The sequence below is a fragment of the Camelus ferus genome, chromosome 17 (assembly GCF_009834535.1).
Source record: "Camelus ferus isolate YT-003-E chromosome 17, BCGSAC_Cfer_1.0, whole genome shotgun sequence".
In the NCBI taxonomy this organism is placed as follows: Eukaryota; Metazoa; Chordata; class Mammalia; order Artiodactyla; family Camelidae; genus Camelus; species Camelus ferus.
The window spans coordinates 43,271,335-43,289,563 of record NC_045712.1 but is presented as its reverse complement, the minus strand read 5'-3'; the positions used below and the strand labels follow the sequence as shown (position 1 = coordinate 43,289,563).

Sequence of the window (18,229 nt, the reverse complement as noted above, 5' to 3'; positions counted from 1 at the left end):
GGACTGTCTTACAAGAAGTGGAACCAGTCCATTTTGGAAAAGATCGGGACAGCAAAACAGACATTTTTTTTGTGTCAGAAAAGGGGCAAGATCGGGTTCTAACACTTAGAACTTCCCAAAAGCAGACGGGCCTCTCAGAGGTAAGATTCCACGAGCCTGGGAGGGGCACAGGTGAGTGACCGTGAGTCGGGAGGGAGAGGGGGTTCCGAGGTCTCACGAGCTGGACCAGACGTGGTCGTCCCAGCGGGGGGAGTGCTAGGATAAATCTGCGTTTAGAACCTGCCTCCCCACCACCCACTCCCACCCAGCACCTATTATTACTAGAAGGAAAATTTATAGGAAATCATCTCAGTTCAGGAGATTGGTTTCCATATTTTAAAAACAAAGGGCTAATTACTCTAAAGAAGGGAGTAATTATTAGAGATTTTATTCATATTTAAGTTAACTTTATTACCTAGTTTCAAGTCTAATTTTATCTTATCTTATGTGGCCTTGATTCATTAGCCTTTTCCCCAGTACTTTTTTTTTGTAAACACATTGAAGATATAATAATCATTTCCATAAAACCACCTTGACTCTGAGAGCAAAAGAGAATCACAAATACTGCAAAATGGATACTCAGTGATAAACTCCTCTTTAACCGGCACCTTTCAAGATGAAATTAAAATTCTTAAAAAATTCTACATTCCAGATTATTTTTCCTTAAGATTATTTTGTCTTGAGAGAAAAGACGAGGGGAGAGCTAGGGTGGGCATGATTGCTGCGATCTGTTTTAAAGGCTCCTCTGACAAAATGAATGTATCGGTAGCCAATTGTAGTCAGCAAAAGGGTGTGTTTAATAGACTCTTCAGGACCACTGCCCCCTGCCTGCCCTGCCCTCCCCCACCCTCGGGCTGGTCTGAGGTTTCATCCCACAAATAAGCAGCAGATGAAATACTTTACAAGGTACAGCACAGTTGATGTGAAGACTAAGAAGCCTGCTCTTACTTGAAGAGTAACAGGCCTGGGACTTCCCTGCCCCATGCAGTAAAGCAGGTTTTATATACACTCCCCCCCTATCTTTTTCTAACATTTTCTTATATAAATTTAAATATTTTACAAAAAAAGGCTTTTTCCTCCAAACATAGAAATTTGAGTGAAACATATACTCCCCACTTGTGCACTTGTTTCTTCTCTAAAATATAAATGTCATCTGATATCAAGGCTAAATGTCTTTTGACCACTGGAGATCGCTGAAGTCTGAACTGCACCATGGAGAAGGCACTTGTGTTTTCTGAGGTCTCCAGGAAGTATCTCAGTGAGCACAGAGTTGCTGGCCTCCAGAACCCGTGCCAAAGCCTCCGAGTGCCCAGTCGCTGAGGCAGCTGGGGAAAATGGTGAGTAAATGTGATTCTAAAATTAGGGAAATAATAAAAACAGCATGGACCAGTTCTTAACCTAGAATCAAACTACGGACAGAATCCAAAGTGTTCATTCATAAAGATTCAAACCTGTTTCATTCTCTCATAAATTATAAAATACAAAGGTGGCTATTTTAACAACAGAGCTCAAACAGTACTGGAAGGGGTCTGAGTCAGTGGACAAAAGGGCAGTCCCTCTGGGCAGGGGCCTCACGGAAGGGTGGCCTTCCTACTGCTGGGCCAGTAGTGCTGTCCTGTTGGCCTTCATCTTCTCCAGCCGCTTGGCCAGGTGGCTGTTGGTCATCTCCATCTCCTCAATCTTGTCCAGTGCCGTTCGTAACTGCAGACAGGAAGAGCTCGGTCACCTCAAGGGGCCAGAAATGAACATGGTGCTACTTTATTTTCCACCTTCTGGGAAACGGAGCACTGCCGGCCGTGACAGCCTTGCTCCCCATCCCACCGGCTCCTTTTTCAGTCAGGAGAGGTGGTACCCAACGGTGCAGAGTGTTAATCACAGAAAGGACATACAGAAGCTAGAGAAGTAGACCCGATCTAAAACGAAAGTAACAACTGTCCTTTTTTCTTATTATCTACTTGGCCAAAACATAGAAGTAAATGGCAGTCACCATGCAAGTCAAATACCAACACAGAAAAGCAAGTAAGCAACTCCGCTGCTACTGCACCAAGACCGGACCCAGGATGAAATCCCTTACGCAGCAAAGAATTTATTTCCAAAGGATTTTTTCTGTTTAGGAATGTATTCTGTGAAGCATAATAAAGTAAGTACCTCTCGTTGTAGCTTCCTCTTTTCTGCTTTCAGTTCATCCTCAACTTTCTCCGCATTCTCAGCAGCAGTTTTATATCTCAGCACCTGCCCCTCCAGGCGGTTAATCTGTAAACACGAGAACACAGGCCCCTGAGGTTGGGTGCTAGGAGCTACCACTTTTTTTGCAGCCAAGATGGAAATACGATGTCATTACTGATTCAAAGTAATCTCACACTAACAAGTCCCTCCTCGGTGAGTCATAGGTCCTCTCAGAACCCAAGTGCTATTTATAAACCAAGATCTGTCCCCAGAGAGGATGACAGCTGTAGACTCATTACAGGGCCAATTTCCCATGTTAAGTTTTACGAGGACCACAGTGTTTAAGTGCCAAAGGAACATTGCAGGAGACTCTCCAAATGTTGGGCTGTTTTTAGACTGTTTGAAATGTATAATAAGGGATTTTGCTACAGACTACGATACTCTCGAACTCTCCTGAAATAGCCACAGGAAAGAATGTTATAGCTCCCGTTTCATTCTTACAGAAAGAGGTGAAGGGCCTTGCCGGGTCTCTGCTGGCCTCTGCACGTCACTGTAGAGCTTTCACTGAGCTTCAGTGGCAGAAGCGGCCCAGAGAGACGCACGCACTCGGGTGAGCCCCTCAGATGCAGGAAGCAGGTGTGATGTGAAGGGGCTTTAAGTCACTTGGTACCATAGGAAAGAAGGACTTACACTTTGCTCCAAGGTGGTTATATCTTGTTCTGCTTTTGAAAGCTTAAACTTGTATTCACTAATTTGTCTGTTGGCATCTCCTAGAACAAAAGAGAATAATGACTCGCGTCGCAGGAGTGAACGTGTGACTCATGAGGCGGTGTCGCCTCCTGCAGCACAGGAGAGGACGGTGCAGCCCACGGCCCAGGTTCTGGAAGGTGTAAACTAAGAGAAGCGCCAGCACTTGCGTTGAACAGCATTTTAGAAGAAAATTCTCTTCACCCCATGATGCGTGTAGGTAATAGCTTTTGGCAGGGAGCCCTGTCGGCGCAGCGGGGCCCCTGCCAACCTCACTGGCAGCCCTATGGCCCAGGGAGCCTCCTCGCCCACAGACTGGACTCCCCGCTTCCCTACCCCGCCGGGTACCCTCCCTCCTCACGCGCATCCTGCTCTTCCACACCCCAAGCCCCGTTTCCCCACCTCTGATCTAAGTCTCAGCCAGCCTTTAATGGTCCTACACCATGTCCACCTCCTTCATGACTGTTATCCGTGCTCTCTTCTGTGACATTCATCCATGCTTCCTTACATGATTATACAGTTAAGTGAGGAGAGGGGCCCGTCTCAGCTGCTTGAATCTACCTGTTTCTAGCCAAGTGCTTTGCACATAATGTACGCTTAATATTTACTGAAATAAGTGCTTTTCAGTAACTTGTTGCAGTCACTTATGACAGGTAGAGGATAAATCATTAGCTGTGTCTCTGACCTAAGACGCAAACCATTTAAAATGAGAAGTTTAGAAATGCTGGGGGTAAAATACTCCCTCCAGCAATCCAAATTTTAACAACAATCACTCGGAAATGACAGGACAGGAATCATAATAAGACCTGCAGGAGACAAACCAAATCTACCCTACTAACTTACGAACTTGTCTACTTTTCCATATAACCAAGGTTACAACTACCTTTAATGCAAGAGGTTTTTCTAATTGGATACTTACTGTCACCTAAAAGTCGGGGGCTTATAAATCCTTCACCCTAGAAGCCACCTCTGGCAGCGAAAGAGAACAACTCCCGTTTCTGGGCTCTGAAACTGAAGCTTCAGGATCTTGTTTTTAAATTGTTAACCTCAGCAACTTATTATCAGAATGCACTGCTTCCTTCTCTATCAAAGCATTCATTTTTCCTGTTTTCAGAACTAGAAGTCCTTGGTCTCACCCCTTTATTCCATGCATGTTTTGAGATTCTATCCCAGAACACCCTGCTTATAGCCCAGGCGACTGTCCAGAGTGGAGCCTCCAGGTTCTGTCCTGGCCTCGGTGCCACCTGCTTCGTTGACCAAGCCAGGCCCAGCCCTGCCTTGAGCACTTGGTTCTCCAGCTCCACCCTGGGCAGTCTCCCTGCCTTCCACGCCCGCCTGCTCCAGGAGATTTCTCTCATCACTGCTCACCCATTCCCCTCCATCTGCCTTGGTGTGAATTTGCTGCTCTAGGACAGACCTTTCCCAATCTGTGCCCTGCCCTCTTTCTCCGACTGTTTCAGTCACCCAGCTCTTGTCATGCTCCTCTCTTCCTCTTCCCTCCATGCCAAATGGTATTTCTAGAACGAAACATTTATCAGGAAGTACCACCAGGGTCCTAAGTGATAGCTAGTAGAGGAAATGATACTAACCTCAACAGTTAGTAAGTTAGTTTTAATAAGCCTTGATCCAAAAAGGCTTGTCAGTGTGTCCAAACTCAGAATATTTAGATGAAAATGCCATGGAAGAACCAATATTTTGAAATAAGTTATCAGAAAAGCCATTATTCAAATTGGAAAAATAAAAGTCTCTCTTCTATGAATTATACATTATCTCACTGTATACAAATGGCTGTTAAAATCTCCTTACTGTGGAAATTACTGTGAGTACAGTAGGCATTTTACAATAATATGGGGTCAAAAGTAGAAAGGGAGAAAAACCAATAATTTAGGTAAACTGAATAGGCTTACTTTGTGGCCTTGCTTTAAATTCCATCTAATAAAGATTAATTTGGGTTAACAAGAATACTTCTGGGAAAATTCTGAAACTACTCAACATTAGTATTAGTTAGATAATTAGATATATTTGGAACTAAGATAAATTCCATGTAATTGGGAAGGGGGCTTAAAGACAGGAGGCTAAAGATGTCACAGATATGTGGGGAAGGACAGCGTCATGATGTCACTATTTGCAAAATGTTCCTGGAACTCACTTTGCCCAGGACGAGGAAGAGCACTAGCCGTCAGTCCGCTCGCCACCCCCCAGATCACACGGGCCGGCAGAAGCCTTCAGTTCCCTTACTGACCAGGACAACTCTTCTGGTCTGGCCGAGGGCTACCCGACCTTTGTACCATAGCTCCTCTAGAGAAAGGTGAGCTACAAGGCTCTAGCGGCCTGCTGGCAGCCCACCCCCGCACACGGCCCACACGCCGCTTCGCCACGGCCCGGGCCCAGCACCTACTCTGCATTTCGATGAGCTGCAGGTCCGAGCCGTTCTGCAGTCCCGCCAGCTCGCCTGCTGGGCCGTCACTCCTGGAGCACTTCTGCCGCTCTTCCTCCAACTGCAGCTTCAGTTTTCTAATCTGAAGTGGAAGTAAAGGCTCAGCAGTGAGATCCTGTCTCTCAAACGATGCCTGGCCCACTGGCCACATCTTAGAAAAGGCAGACCACCATCAGCCCCACATCAGTCACTCAGAGCAATTTTCTGGAGGGCCTGCAGTAGAGACACACTGCTCAGATGCTGGAGATAAGCTATGAGCAAATTATCAAAAGAAGCGAGCTCCAGGACCAGGTGTCCCAATAAAAACAGCCATCTTTTATTATTTGGCTAGGTTTGTGGAAAAGCACATCTTTGGGGTATTTTTTGTTGTTATTTTTTATTAAAAATGAAAAATTCCATGGGCAGTAGATGTTTCTTGTTTTAGAGTTAGGTTAAATATACAGAAATAACTGGAAATACATGTTTCAGTTTAGCTACATAATCTACCTTATTTTACCCAAAATAAAAGACATTCATAGCAGCTTATTCACACTGGCCCCAAACTAGAAACAGTCGAAACATCCATCAACAGAAGGAGAAACAAACTGGTGCGCGGATACGGTGGCATCACTACTCGTACGTGCGGCTACGCGGCTGACTCTCAAAGATCATGCCGCACGAAAGAACCAGACAAGAGTGCGTGCTCTGTAATTCTAACTGTATAAAACTCCAGAAAATGCGAACTGAAGTGACAAGTGGCAGACTGGCGGTTGCCTGCAGAGGGGGAGAGAGGTGGAAGAAGAAGGAAAGTTGATGAAGGGACACAAACTTTGTGGAGTTGTGGGTTTTTCACCATCTTGACTGGGGTGCTGGCTTCACAGATACGGCCATGGGTTCACCTGCCCCCCTGCGCAATTCCTTTGTCGCAGTCCTAACTCCCAGTACCTCGGAGTGCGAGCCGGCGTGGAACAGTCACTGCAGACGCCCTGAGTTGAGGTGAAGTTACACTGGGATGGGGTGGGCCCCTAATCCAGTATGACAATAAAAAGAATGCGATACAAAGAGACAGATGAGGACAGAGGAGAGACAGTGTGGAGACAGAGAGTGCTGTCTGCAAGCCAAGGGGCACAAAGGTGGCCAGCAAACCACTCGAAGCTAGAAGAGAAGCCTGCAACAGACTTCCGTCCACAGGCCTCGGGAGGAACCCACGCTGCTGACACGGGATCTCGGGCTCCTCACCTCCAGGCTGGGAGACAGTGCATTTCTGTTGGTCGATGCCACCCCATTGGTGGTCCTAGGACACTAATACAAGGTGAGCATCTGCACACCATGCAGCTTATTCTATACCAATTATAACCTTAAAAAGGTGGTTTTTTAAAAAATTTACAAAATAAACTAAAAAATAAAATTAAAAGAGACTTTGGGTTGGGAAAAAAAGAAGGCCCAGTTGAAGATAGGAGTCCCATGTGTGGAAAACAGGATCAGGTGAACAGAAATGAACTGCAAGCTCAGGCCTCTGGTCCACTCCCAGTTCCCAGACTGCAGACAGCTGGCCTGTACCCTCAGGAAGAAGACCACAGGACCTCTCTCTCCAGAACTCTCTGACTAGCCTAAAAAGGAGACCAACATTCCCACATTGAGGGTTCCCAAGAAAACACCCAGCCACATCAGTCTTCACTGAAACTCAGACGAGCCTCACTCATATGCTCAGAGCTGCCAACCAGCACTAGAGTACTCCACATTTTAACTGAAGACCAAATAAATATACATAAGAGCATCTGGAAGGAAACAAACTACACAGACAGAAAAAAGAACACAAAGTGAACCAACCTGCCTATCAAATTCTCCAAGATAAGTGAAAATATCTGTATCCCTGAATTGACTGCAGAAATAGAAACTCAATAAAAATGAGAAGATAAAGTTGAGAGTATCTTTTAGAAAGCAGAGTCAAAGAGATGGGAAAACAGGAGAGAAACAATAAGAAACCCGAGGACTAATGCCCCGCTTCCCCCATCAGAAATCAAAGTCATGTTTCCCCAGATGCCTACAACTCTCATCATCAGAGATCAAGGAAGCACCACAACCAGAGCAAGTCTCCCCCTCCCCTACAAAGGGGGCCCGAGACCAAGCCTCCCCATGCTTCCTTCATCCTTCACTCCCGGCGATCAGAGGTGAGTCTGCATGCTCAGAGTCCCAGGTGGCTTCCCCAGCTGTCCTCCATCAACAGGTGTCAAGGGAAGGCCAGGCACTGGGACCAGGTCTGCCCTCCCCCACTGGAGAAAGGGTGAATTCTGCACAGCTGCTCCCCAGACAACTCTGCCCTTTCAACCACAACATCACTATCTGCCTTGGCTCATCCAGGACTAATTTCATTGTCCCCAGCACCCCTGTCCACGTCCATCTCGAAATGCTCATTCTCGCTTTCCTGCACAAGCCCTACTCAGTCTTCATCTCCTAACCTCCCCCAGAGCCTGCATGTCTTCCACTGTGCCCTCTGCACTACCCTTCCGTCCTCAGCAGACCCCTGCATCCTCAGTCTCTTCTCTGAGCCCTCCCCTTACCTAGCAGAGACCACGCTCCCTGAGAGGCCTGCTCCCTGCAGCCGTCGGGAGTACTGGCTGTCCTTTTCCCCCACAGCCTCCTGCCGCCAGGCCTGACAATGGAACAGGTGTCCTCTTGCTTTCCTTGCTGTTACCAAACTGTTCTCCCACCATCCTCTCTAAAATTCACCGTTCCTAGTCACATCTCTTCAGATTATATATACTAGCGGCCCCCCCCTCACTGCCATCATCCTACTCTTTCTTCACCATTTTACCTCCACATTCCCTCAAGGCTCTTCCTCTCTTAATTGTTGGCAAATCAAGATACATTTCAGTAGAGTATCTCTCTGATGACTGACCTCTCAGTTTCTGGAACAAGGATCTTGCCATCTGCCCCATCTTGCCCTCAGCAACTCACTCCCTTGGTCCTACTCTGCGTCTCATCATTGTATAAGGGCGGCCCACCTAATTCAGTTCTGTGTCTCTTTTCTCTAACTGCTACTCTTGATCTTTCCAGCCCATTCTCTCTGGACCCAACTCTAAAAATCCTTCAGCCGCACTGGCACCTGGGATCCACTGTGCCTGATGTTTTCCTGGATGTTGCTCAGCCCTCCTTACCTTACCTACTCTACTCTCCAGGTCCATCATCGCTCTCCTGCACACACCCTCACCTCCTCTGCCCTGCTACACTCACCTGGCAAACTCTTAACTCCATCCACCCCATGCCTACACCTGTGCAGCTAAATGTGACTGGAGAAACATACAATAAATGCATTCACACAGAACTCCGAACCACGTCACTGTGAAATTTCAGAACACTGGGGAGAAAAGAGACTATGATACAAACTTCTAGAGAAGGGAAAAATGGGTCATACTCATATAAAAACCAAAAATCAAAATGTCCTTGAAATTCTCAACAGCCATACAGGAAGCTAGAAGACAATGAAGCACTTTCTTGACTTAAAAAAGATGAAGGAAAATGACTACAACAAAGAATTCTATACCCAGTCAAACTGTTAGTCTCGTAAGAGGGTAAAATGAAGACATTCTCAGTCCTGCAAAGTTAAGAAAAATTTTTGGTCCACATACTCTTTTCTCATGTTCTCAGGAAGTACTGGGGGATGTCCCAAAGTAAGAGAATAAATAAAGGAGGAGGAAGGCCTGAGACACTGCGAAAAGGGAAACCAATCTGAACCACAGGCAAAGGAAATTCTAGATGATGATGAAAACTGGTCACATCTCTGTACTGAGGGAATGAGCCATTAAGTTCTGAAAGAGATGTGTCACATGCTCCAAGAACCAAAAAGATGGAACTGAGGGAATACTTCGTGCATCTGAAAACCACTAAGGGTGGATTTAAATCACTGTTGGAGAGCCTGCAGCAAGATTAGTAATCAATACGTAGGAAACCAAGCAATTGAAAAGGAAAACCACAACACTAACTTCAGGGGAAATAAAGAGTGTAAAGGAGATGAGAGGCCATCCTAGAAAGCTCCACGGCTCCCCTGTGAGTAGTGTTCACAGCGTCCTGACAGCGCAGACAGACTGGCACACTGCCCTTCTAGCAGAATGTGGGGATGGGAAGCGTACATGTGTTGGGGAGAGGGGATGAGCGACAGCTACATCCACGTCTTCCACAGAGGGGTGTCAGCACTGCTGCCTTAAACAGAACCATCGAGAAGCAACAGAAGCGTGTTATTCAGAAGCTCACAAGGGCAGTACACCCCAGAGCAATCAGCTAAAAGAACCAGGCAGGAATGGTCGGGGTGAAGGTGGAGGGGGCAGGCAGGGCAGGGAATGCCTGTCTTCATAACGAGCTGTGCTGAACTACCTGACTGCTTACACTTAGTGTCCTGTAATTTTTCTTTAAAGAATAGGAGACAACAAAGAGGTCAAATATGAATTACCTATTTATCCTTCAAATCTTACTTGAGTAGTGATGTTTGAAACAAGCACATTTCTTTCTAGTGTACATTTCACTTTGCTAACATTTTACCATATGATTGAGTCAGTTACAATGAACATTACCTTCCAATGAGAAGAATGCCCTTACCTGTGATAGGAGCTCTTCCTTTTCTCCAGCGAGTTTTCGTAGCCTTACATCTAAAACATGAAAAAGGCTGTAACCTGAATTTGTAATGATGTAGTATATAAACAATTAAAACTAATTCCCTCAAATTCACAAACAAGAACATTATCTGATAAACAGCTTACAGCTCTGAATGTCAAAAGACATGAAGGCTTTAATGGTGTAAAGGAAAACTACTTAATTGTTCAACACACATTTCCACATAACTGATATTTATCAGGGCACTAAACATAACATTGGCTCCCAAGAGCAATGATTTTCCATTCAAAGACAAACTAAAGTACAAAGATCATCTCCTTGTTTCACAAATTTGCAAGTTTTACCAGTAGACAACTCAAATGCAAAGGGTACTCCCACAGGCTTAAGCCCTTAGCAGGAGAAAATAAAATGTGGAAGAGAAGATAGGGAGCTAAGAACTGGACTGAGAGGGGATGCTGGGGCAAAGAAAACAGAGCACAATGATGGAAGAAGCCAAGGCCCACGAAAGCCAGTGGGGCAGGGAAGGGGACCACCTCTAAGATGTGGGCCGCCTGGAGCTCATTTGAGGCTTGGTAGCAGGATCACTAGGGCTGGTTCCTGGCCTGTGGGGAGCGAGAGCTGCTTCTTCCGAACATGCATTAAAACAGACCCCTTGGGCAGAGGGGATACCCACAGATGAGTTTTTTAAAAAGCATCTGACACTTGGCCAGTGCTCCCCTCAACCAACCAAGGCCACAGCCAAATGTGTCAGCACTTCTGTATCGGGAGGGGGAAGCAATGAGCACCCTCTGCTTTGTCAAAGGCTCTACAATTACGTTTCTGGAACTCTGTACTTCAGAGAATGTGCTTTTAAAGAGTTTTTTTGGTTCCCCCTCCCTTACAGTACAGCCCATGCTAGGAAAATCTACACATATTTGAAAATATAAAAGTCCACTGAGGACACAATATCTACTTGGGCCATTCTTCTCCAGAACAGGACTCTCAGTGGAGGCAACAGATGGGCAGCTGTGTGATTTCTCAAAGGGTTAAATGTAAGAGGCTCAGACCTTAAGAAGCTCAGAAACCCTGCTCTGGAATAACACTCCTCTGATCTCTTCTCGGTCGTCTGTTTCTTGCCTTAACAAATGCAGTGGCAAAAAGCTACAGAATCCCGGGATAAGCAGCAGAACATAAAACCAGATGCTCCCGGAAGAAGAGACTTAACACGTACTTGGGACGGGTTTCCCGGGACGGATGTGCTGGATTATCTCTTTGCAGAAGGTTATATTTAAGTGAAAAAGCAACACATATACACACACAGTGCTTCCAACTGGGGCCTTACGGTTACATGTACTGCCTGACAGTGATCCAGATAATGGTTTCCCAGGGCCTGAAGACAGCTCACCAGACTTCTTCCCATTAGGGATCGAGAAAGGCTCAGACAGCCCTGCATTGTCTTTGTTTTCCAAGATAGGATGTGAGCAAGCTGGAAGCCCAAGAGGACAAGCCCAGCGCTAACTGAAGTCAGCACACAGGCAGCCGGTGTCTTACCTAGGGGCCCCTCTCCTGCTGACTCCAAGACCTGAGCGGCTTCCTGAGACACAACAGTGATGGCTCCGACCACTGGTTCATGGTGGACATCGCCATTAGGAGTGCCGTCGGGGATGATGACTAAGCCATGTTTCTGGGAGGAAGGAAAAAACCCACCATCACAAAAGATGGCCCACACGGAAGCAGCATGCTCTGTGAAGTGACCCTGTGACAACATACGCTTGCCCCAGGTAAAACCTGGTCAGAACTAGTTAACAGAATATAGTTCTGCAGAGAAAGGACTTACACCTACCAAATCTCGACCGGAGAAAGAACACTGTGGCTTGTATTCAAGCTAGGAAAGATGACAGGACGAAAGGAGGGAAGAACAAAGCAGTGAGGGGCTGGCGCTCCGGGCTGATGCCAACGTACCTCTCCCGTCTTCATCGCCTCCTTCAGGTCAGCCAGCTCCTCTCTGAGCGTATCGCGCTCATTCCTAAGGCAGGCAATGTATCCTTTCTGTTTCTCTAGGGCCTGGTTTAGACAGGGTAGCAAGAGAAAGAATAGCACAGAAAAAGAGCAAGTGAAAGGGAGCAGAGAAGTACCAAATTCAAATTTTTAAAAAAGACAGGCATAAAGGACAGGGAAGTGTTAGCATTAAAAGCTTAGGAACAAACAGTTAGATATGGGAGGAAATAAAAAGTTACACGGATATACATCTCCAGACAGGAGTTTTAATAGAAACTGGTTAATTGTGCATAAATTTGGCAAAGCATGCTTATCACATCAGGCAAGAAAACAAATCTTTCTTTTCCAGTCAATGAAAAAAGCAAGAAAAGGAAGATGAAGACAGGAGTGATATTAAAAGTTTCCTTACTAACTTCCTAAGTACGTTTTTATTTGGTAGACCCCAAAACCCCACATTTCGTGTTAAACTAAACTAGTTTATTCAAGAATATACTTGATTTGTTAAAAAATAAAAATTGGTCCTGGAAGAAAACAATTATTACATATATAAGATGTTTTAAGTAAATACTGGCCACAGTAATTGTTCTCCAAGTAGTATGGTAAAATATTCCTCAAATACTGCTTAATAAAAAATAGCTGATCTCCCTCCAAAATTCTCAAGGATCTGTTTTTGTTAATTTAATTAAATGCAACTACAGGTCATTTAGTTTTCTGATATATCTTCAAAATGTGAAAAACAAAACACTGACAAATACAGCTCATTTATGGGGAAGGAAGCCGACTATGGCTTTTGGAGGCAGGCTTTGGAGTCCTGGCACCTATGAACTCATCTATGTCTCAGTCTCCTCACTGAATACCAGAGGGGTATGACAGCACCCATCCCAAGGGGACAGGCGTAAAGGAGGACTCAGCGTAAGAGGGCAGGGAAGGCTCGGGGAAAGCCAGCCTGGCTTCCCTTTTAATTTTCCCCACCACTGCCTACATCCCACGACCGTCAGAGCTCAGGACAGCGGTGCAGAGGCAGGAAGACACGTCTGGTCAACGCTGACAAATTGTTACTCTATGTAATAAAACACCTCAGACTTCAAAATCCACCCAAGTTAAGCAGTCTCTGCAGGTATCTGACAGCTGGGCTATTTGAAAAATCTTTTCTCTGCATATTTGCTCATATATTTAAGGTTTCCTCCCAGCATTCCCAGTAATCCAAGAAGTTAAACTACAACAGGTAACTTTCCTCTTGGTTTATAGAGTTTAGAAGGGGCTAACTACCTAGTTACTGATTGCTGAATAGCTGGACATTTTTTTAAAATCATTATAATCCTATTTTGCAACCAAACAGGGAATAAGTAAAAAAGGGATGATAACAACTACCATCTGGGTAGCTGCAGCTGTTGTAGATACATATACTCTCTCTCTTATACAGTATATTTTTATATATAATTTCTCCTTTACATACCCTGTACTTGTCTTAGTCCATTTCACAGATTTGAAAACTGAGGCTCATAAAGACTGTGTTTTTTACCCAAAGCCACAATAAGTGGCAAAACCAGAAAATGAATCCAGTTCTTTTTGGTTCCAAAGCCCTTGCATACTTTCTATATTGTCATCCCAGGAAGGCCACAACTATGTTCCCTTCTTGTCATCCCAGGAAGGCCACAACTGTGTTCCCTTCTTGTCATTCCACTTTTGGAAAAGGAGTTCACAGGGCAAGGCCTACTCCTTACTTATCCAAACTGCACTGTGAATATCTAACTTCCTTTCAACAACTCACATTCATCCTGTGTGTCGAGAGTCTAACTGTAAATTAATAATTTGAGTTTCCAGCACCATAAGGCATTTACTCAAACACTTCGAGCTAATATTAACATTCCATTGCACTAATAACAAATGTAACCTTAGGACAGCAAAACCCAAGCAGTACTCTCCCATCTGTTGACAGCCCCTTTAATCTCTGGCTATTCTGGTTACTGGTATCTGCGTGCATAGTTAGGCCGTGCATCACCACGCGTAACTGGGTCAGTGACCGCTGTCACGTCACAGCATGCTCTACAGAAACACCACCACTGGAGATAAAAGATCCCTTAGGAACAGACCAATGTGAAACTAGGAATTCTAGCAAATGCTAGTACGTGCCATTTGCTCCTCATCCCCGTCTTACGGCAGATTTTCTCTTTACTTTTAGACTTTTTAATTTCACCTTACCATAATTATGGATGGGAAAATAAAATACATCCTGCAAGTTCTCCCATTTTACCACAAAATTTGAAGGCTACTGAAATACCTTATAATTGGACCAAATGTATTCACACTGGATCTGAAATCCTCTGTATTACCTAACCATACAATCACTACCTTTGTGTTTGTATTCAGTAATTGCTCCTACGGAAGATTTTTTTTTTAGGGTAAAAAGTACATGCTTGTGGAGACCGAAATAATTCTTTACCCCTGACCTAACCTCAAATTCTAGTGCCAAGAAGCGTGAAAGGCTGAACTTCTGGGCAACAGGTTAACTGTATGTATAATTACACACAGGCACAAATATCTTTAGTTAGAATGGGAGTGAGTCTTGTGCGAGGCTATAGGGATATACAAGTCCTTCACACATACTGGTTCTACACAGGGTGACTGGGTGCCTGCAGCTACACTGGTGCTGGAGGCGTGACCACTGGGATCAATGAAAGAAGAACCAAAGAAAATTGAACTTTAATATGAGAATAATGGCCATGTCCCTTCATGGAGTTACAAAATTTAAATCTTGATAATGAAGCTAGAGATAAGTGATGGATTAGGTAGTCACAGATCATATTTAAAGTGTGTCTTTTCACTCCTACATATAAAATAGAGAAGGGCCTACCAACAAGGACCACGGTAAAGCACAGGCAACTACACTCAGTATCTTGTAATAACCTATAATGGAAAAGAATCTGAAAAAGATTATATATATATAAAATTGTAAATTAATATATATATAATATTAATAAATATAAACTGAATCACTTTGCTGTACACCTGAAACTAACACAACATTGTAAATCAACTATATTTCAATTTTCCAAAAAAGTAATGTTGAAAAAAATTTTGTCTTTTAAAAGTCAAGGGAGGACCATCTCACACACATTAGGATGTCTACTATCAAAAAACAAAATAAACAAACAAAACCAAAAAAAGAAAAACCCAGAAAACAAATGTTGGTAAGGATGTAGAGAAACTGGAACTCTTGTTCCACTGTGCTGGTGGAAACGTAAAATGGTGCAGCTGCTACGCAACACAGTATGACTGTTCCTCTATTAAACACAGAATTACCATACAATGGAGCAACTCCACTGCTGGTTATATACCAAAAGAAATGAGCACAGGGTCACCAAGAGATTTGCAAACCTATATTCACAGCAGCATTACTTGTAATAGCAAAAAGGTAGAAGCAACCCAAGTGTCCATCAAGAGATGAATGGATAAATAAATGTAGTACATACAGACACTGGAACATCAGTCAGTCTCAAAAAAGAACTTTCTGATGTGCGCTACATGTCTGAATCCTGAGGATAAATGCTAAGTGAAATAAGCCAGTTAGAAAAAGACAAATACTGTACGATTCCACTTAATGAAGTACCCAGGGCAGTCAAATTCATAGAAACAGAGAGTGGGACGGTGGTTGCCAGGGGCTGTGGGAGAAGGAATTGGGGAGATGTTGTTTAATGGGTGCAGTTTCAGCTCGCAAGATGAAAAGAGTTCTGTGGATGATGGTGGTGACGGTAGCATAGCAATGTGAATGGACTTAATACCACCAAACTCTACACTTAAAAATGATTGAAACGGTCAGTTTTGTGTTATTTAGAACTTTACCACAATTTTTTAAAAAAAGATTTTTTTAAGTTGAAGGAAGGACAATCTATTGATGCATGAAACAACTCGGATATAACTTCAAGGTGTTGTATACTATACGATCTCATTTATACAACATTTTTTTTTAAAAAAAATGTTAATCACATTCTTAAGATGACAAAATTATAGAAACAGAACAGCTTAGTGGTTGCCAGCGCTTGGGACAGGGAAGAGGGGGAAGTAGATACGGCTACAGAAGGGAATAGGAGAGACCCCTAACGGTGATGACAATGTTCTGTAGCCTGACTATGTCAAGGTCAATATCCTATTTTACAAGATGTTACATTTTGGGAAAACTAGATAAAGGGCACACAAGATCTCTTGGTATTATTTCTTACAATTGCATGTGAATCTATAATGATCTGAAACATTTTTTAACAGTTCAATTTAAAAAAAAGCCAAAGGAATACATTATTATTTGCTACATAAAAAAAAAATTCTTCATTTAATAATGCCAAGAAAATTTAAAAGTCAAGTAATTCATATTGTAACCATCAGCTCACCTTTTTGGTAGGAAAAATTTTTTGTTTTATTTTGAATAGCTATTTTATTGGACTGAGAGATTTGGGGGTTTTCTATGACTGGCCCAAAATAATTAGTTTAATATACTAAGATGATTATACAAAACAGAAATCAAGGACCTGCAGATCCGTAGCAAAGAAAATTATGTAAAGTTCTAAAAGAAGCCCGTTCCACACAGTGACCAGATTTCAGCCTAACCTTACAAATTACCTACTTTGTGCTGTACGTTTTTTCACATCTCATTTTAAATTCCTCAAGTAAAAATATAAATGAAATCAGTCATTCACAGTCACAATTCAAAACTCTTAACAAAGCTGTTAATTTATACCTCAGAAGGCTTCTCTAGTTTTAGATGGAATTTTAGAAAATAGGTATTTTAGTATCAGAAATTCTAAAAGGTAGTGTTTTTGTTTTGTTTTTTAACTTTCTGTCTACCACACTCTTAACCAAGTAATTTTGTTTCCCAAGTGTTTACTGAGAGGATGGGGTCCTGGAGGTGTGAAAAGACCTGGATACCAGGATGCCCTACCCAAGGAGGGTGTCAGGGCTTCACATCCAGGCATGTCTGTCACAGGTGCTCTCAGGGACTTGGGCCAGCTTTTCGTACCCCACCTAACCTCAAGCACAACAAGACTTCCTCACTGTGCCTTAGGCCAAGGGTTTCCATAGCCCCTCCCTGACAAGGTGAGCCTCTGCAGAAGAGAGCTCATGTGCCGTGAGGTGGAGGTAGCTGCCAGTCAAAGGGCCTCATGGGATGAACCGGCGGGAATTTTTTCAGCCTCTAGTGGACTTGGGATCTTCCTGAAGGGCTGAGCAGAAAGGCAGTAAAGGCTGTTTCCTTATCTAGGCCCCTGCTTTGGGGAGTTATGAGGATATAATTAGAGATGACGTCACAGTTTGGCTGCTGCGGCAAATCTTACATTCCTAACCACTTTCGTAATTAAAATGATTTTAATCTCTTCTTAGTTTATTCACCAAAGATTTATGGGATGCTAATAACTTGTCCTCCACTGCCACTCCCTATCCTCTTGCCTCTTATCCAAATTCTTGCAATGTAAGGATATCAAATTACCCACAGAGTTTGAATTAAATGCCTGTGGCTGTTTCTGTATAAGAATCCTAGGGAAAGAAAGAACAACTTCCTTAGAAAGTTCCTAACTGTGGGTTTCACAAGCCCAGAGTCAGATGGAGAGAAGAGTTCTTAGCAACATAGGATCAGGTTTTCCCATGGAAGTTTCTTTCTATCTTCTGCTTATTCATATTTCACTCCATGTAAATGCTCAAAAATAATCATGAGGACAGGTTTTTAGGAATCTCTAAGTTAACTTATATTGGTCTATTCCTCATCAGTGAACTTCAGGACAAAGCCCAATTTCATCTCATACCCTAATGTTTTTATCTTTCCAAAGCAGTGTCTCTTGGAGGTCAAACACCTCTTTTGTCACGGTGTCTATTTTCTGCTGCATACGCTGATTCTCCTGCAGAGGAAGAGGGGAAGAGAAGTAATAAAAGAGCAGAAAGAAAGAAAAAGAGGATGGCATTAGCGGGAGGAAAACAGAACAAAAATAAATCTGATAAAGAAACTTAAAAGGAGAAAGTCTGTGATGAACAGCAAAAGCAAGAGTTGCTTTTTAAAAGGAAAGCTGACGCCCAGGGTCTTGGCGGCATGGCTCTCACTGGCTTGCTGCGATGGAAGTGAGTTGGGGGCGCGAGGAATAACTGTTCCCACCACAGCTATGTGGCAGCAAGCCAGCGAGGGCTCCTGTGTACATCCAGCTCCGTAAGTGCACTCCTCCTAGATAAGTGCTTCTTCCCCAAACATGGAACAACCTACATTTCTAGGAGGGAAACTCAGACTTGCTTATGAACAAA

At 43.7% G+C, this 18,229-nt stretch overlaps 1 protein-coding gene across 21 annotated transcripts in view; it reads right to left on the bottom strand.

Annotated features, from left to right (window-relative positions):
- Positions 1-413: 413 nt before the first annotated feature.
- LRRFIP2 (LRR binding FLII interacting protein 2) overlaps positions 414-18,229 on the bottom strand; it is a 100,625-nt gene continuing 82,809 nt past the window's right edge. For 8 of the 21 annotated variants that reach the window (XM_032459253.1, XM_032459246.1, XM_032459254.1 and 5 more), the window contains 8 exons: positions 17,743-17,835; positions 11,918-12,019; positions 11,507-11,639; positions 9,962-10,011; positions 5,351-5,471; positions 2,896-2,975; positions 2,188-2,292; positions 414-1,740 (listed from right to left, as the gene is read on the bottom strand). In XM_032459253.1, the coding sequence (XP_032315144.1) occupies positions 1,630-1,740; positions 2,188-2,292; positions 2,896-2,975; positions 5,351-5,471; positions 9,962-10,011; positions 11,507-11,639; positions 11,918-12,019; positions 17,743-17,835 (795 nt within the window). In that variant the 3' untranslated portion in view covers positions 414-1,629. The remainder of the gene's footprint in view (positions 1,741-2,187; positions 2,293-2,895; positions 2,976-5,350; positions 5,472-9,961; positions 10,012-11,506; positions 11,640-11,917; positions 12,020-17,742; positions 17,836-18,229) is intronic. The other 13 variants (XM_032459255.1, XM_032459256.1, XM_032459257.1 and 10 more) reach the window with 6 other exon arrangements.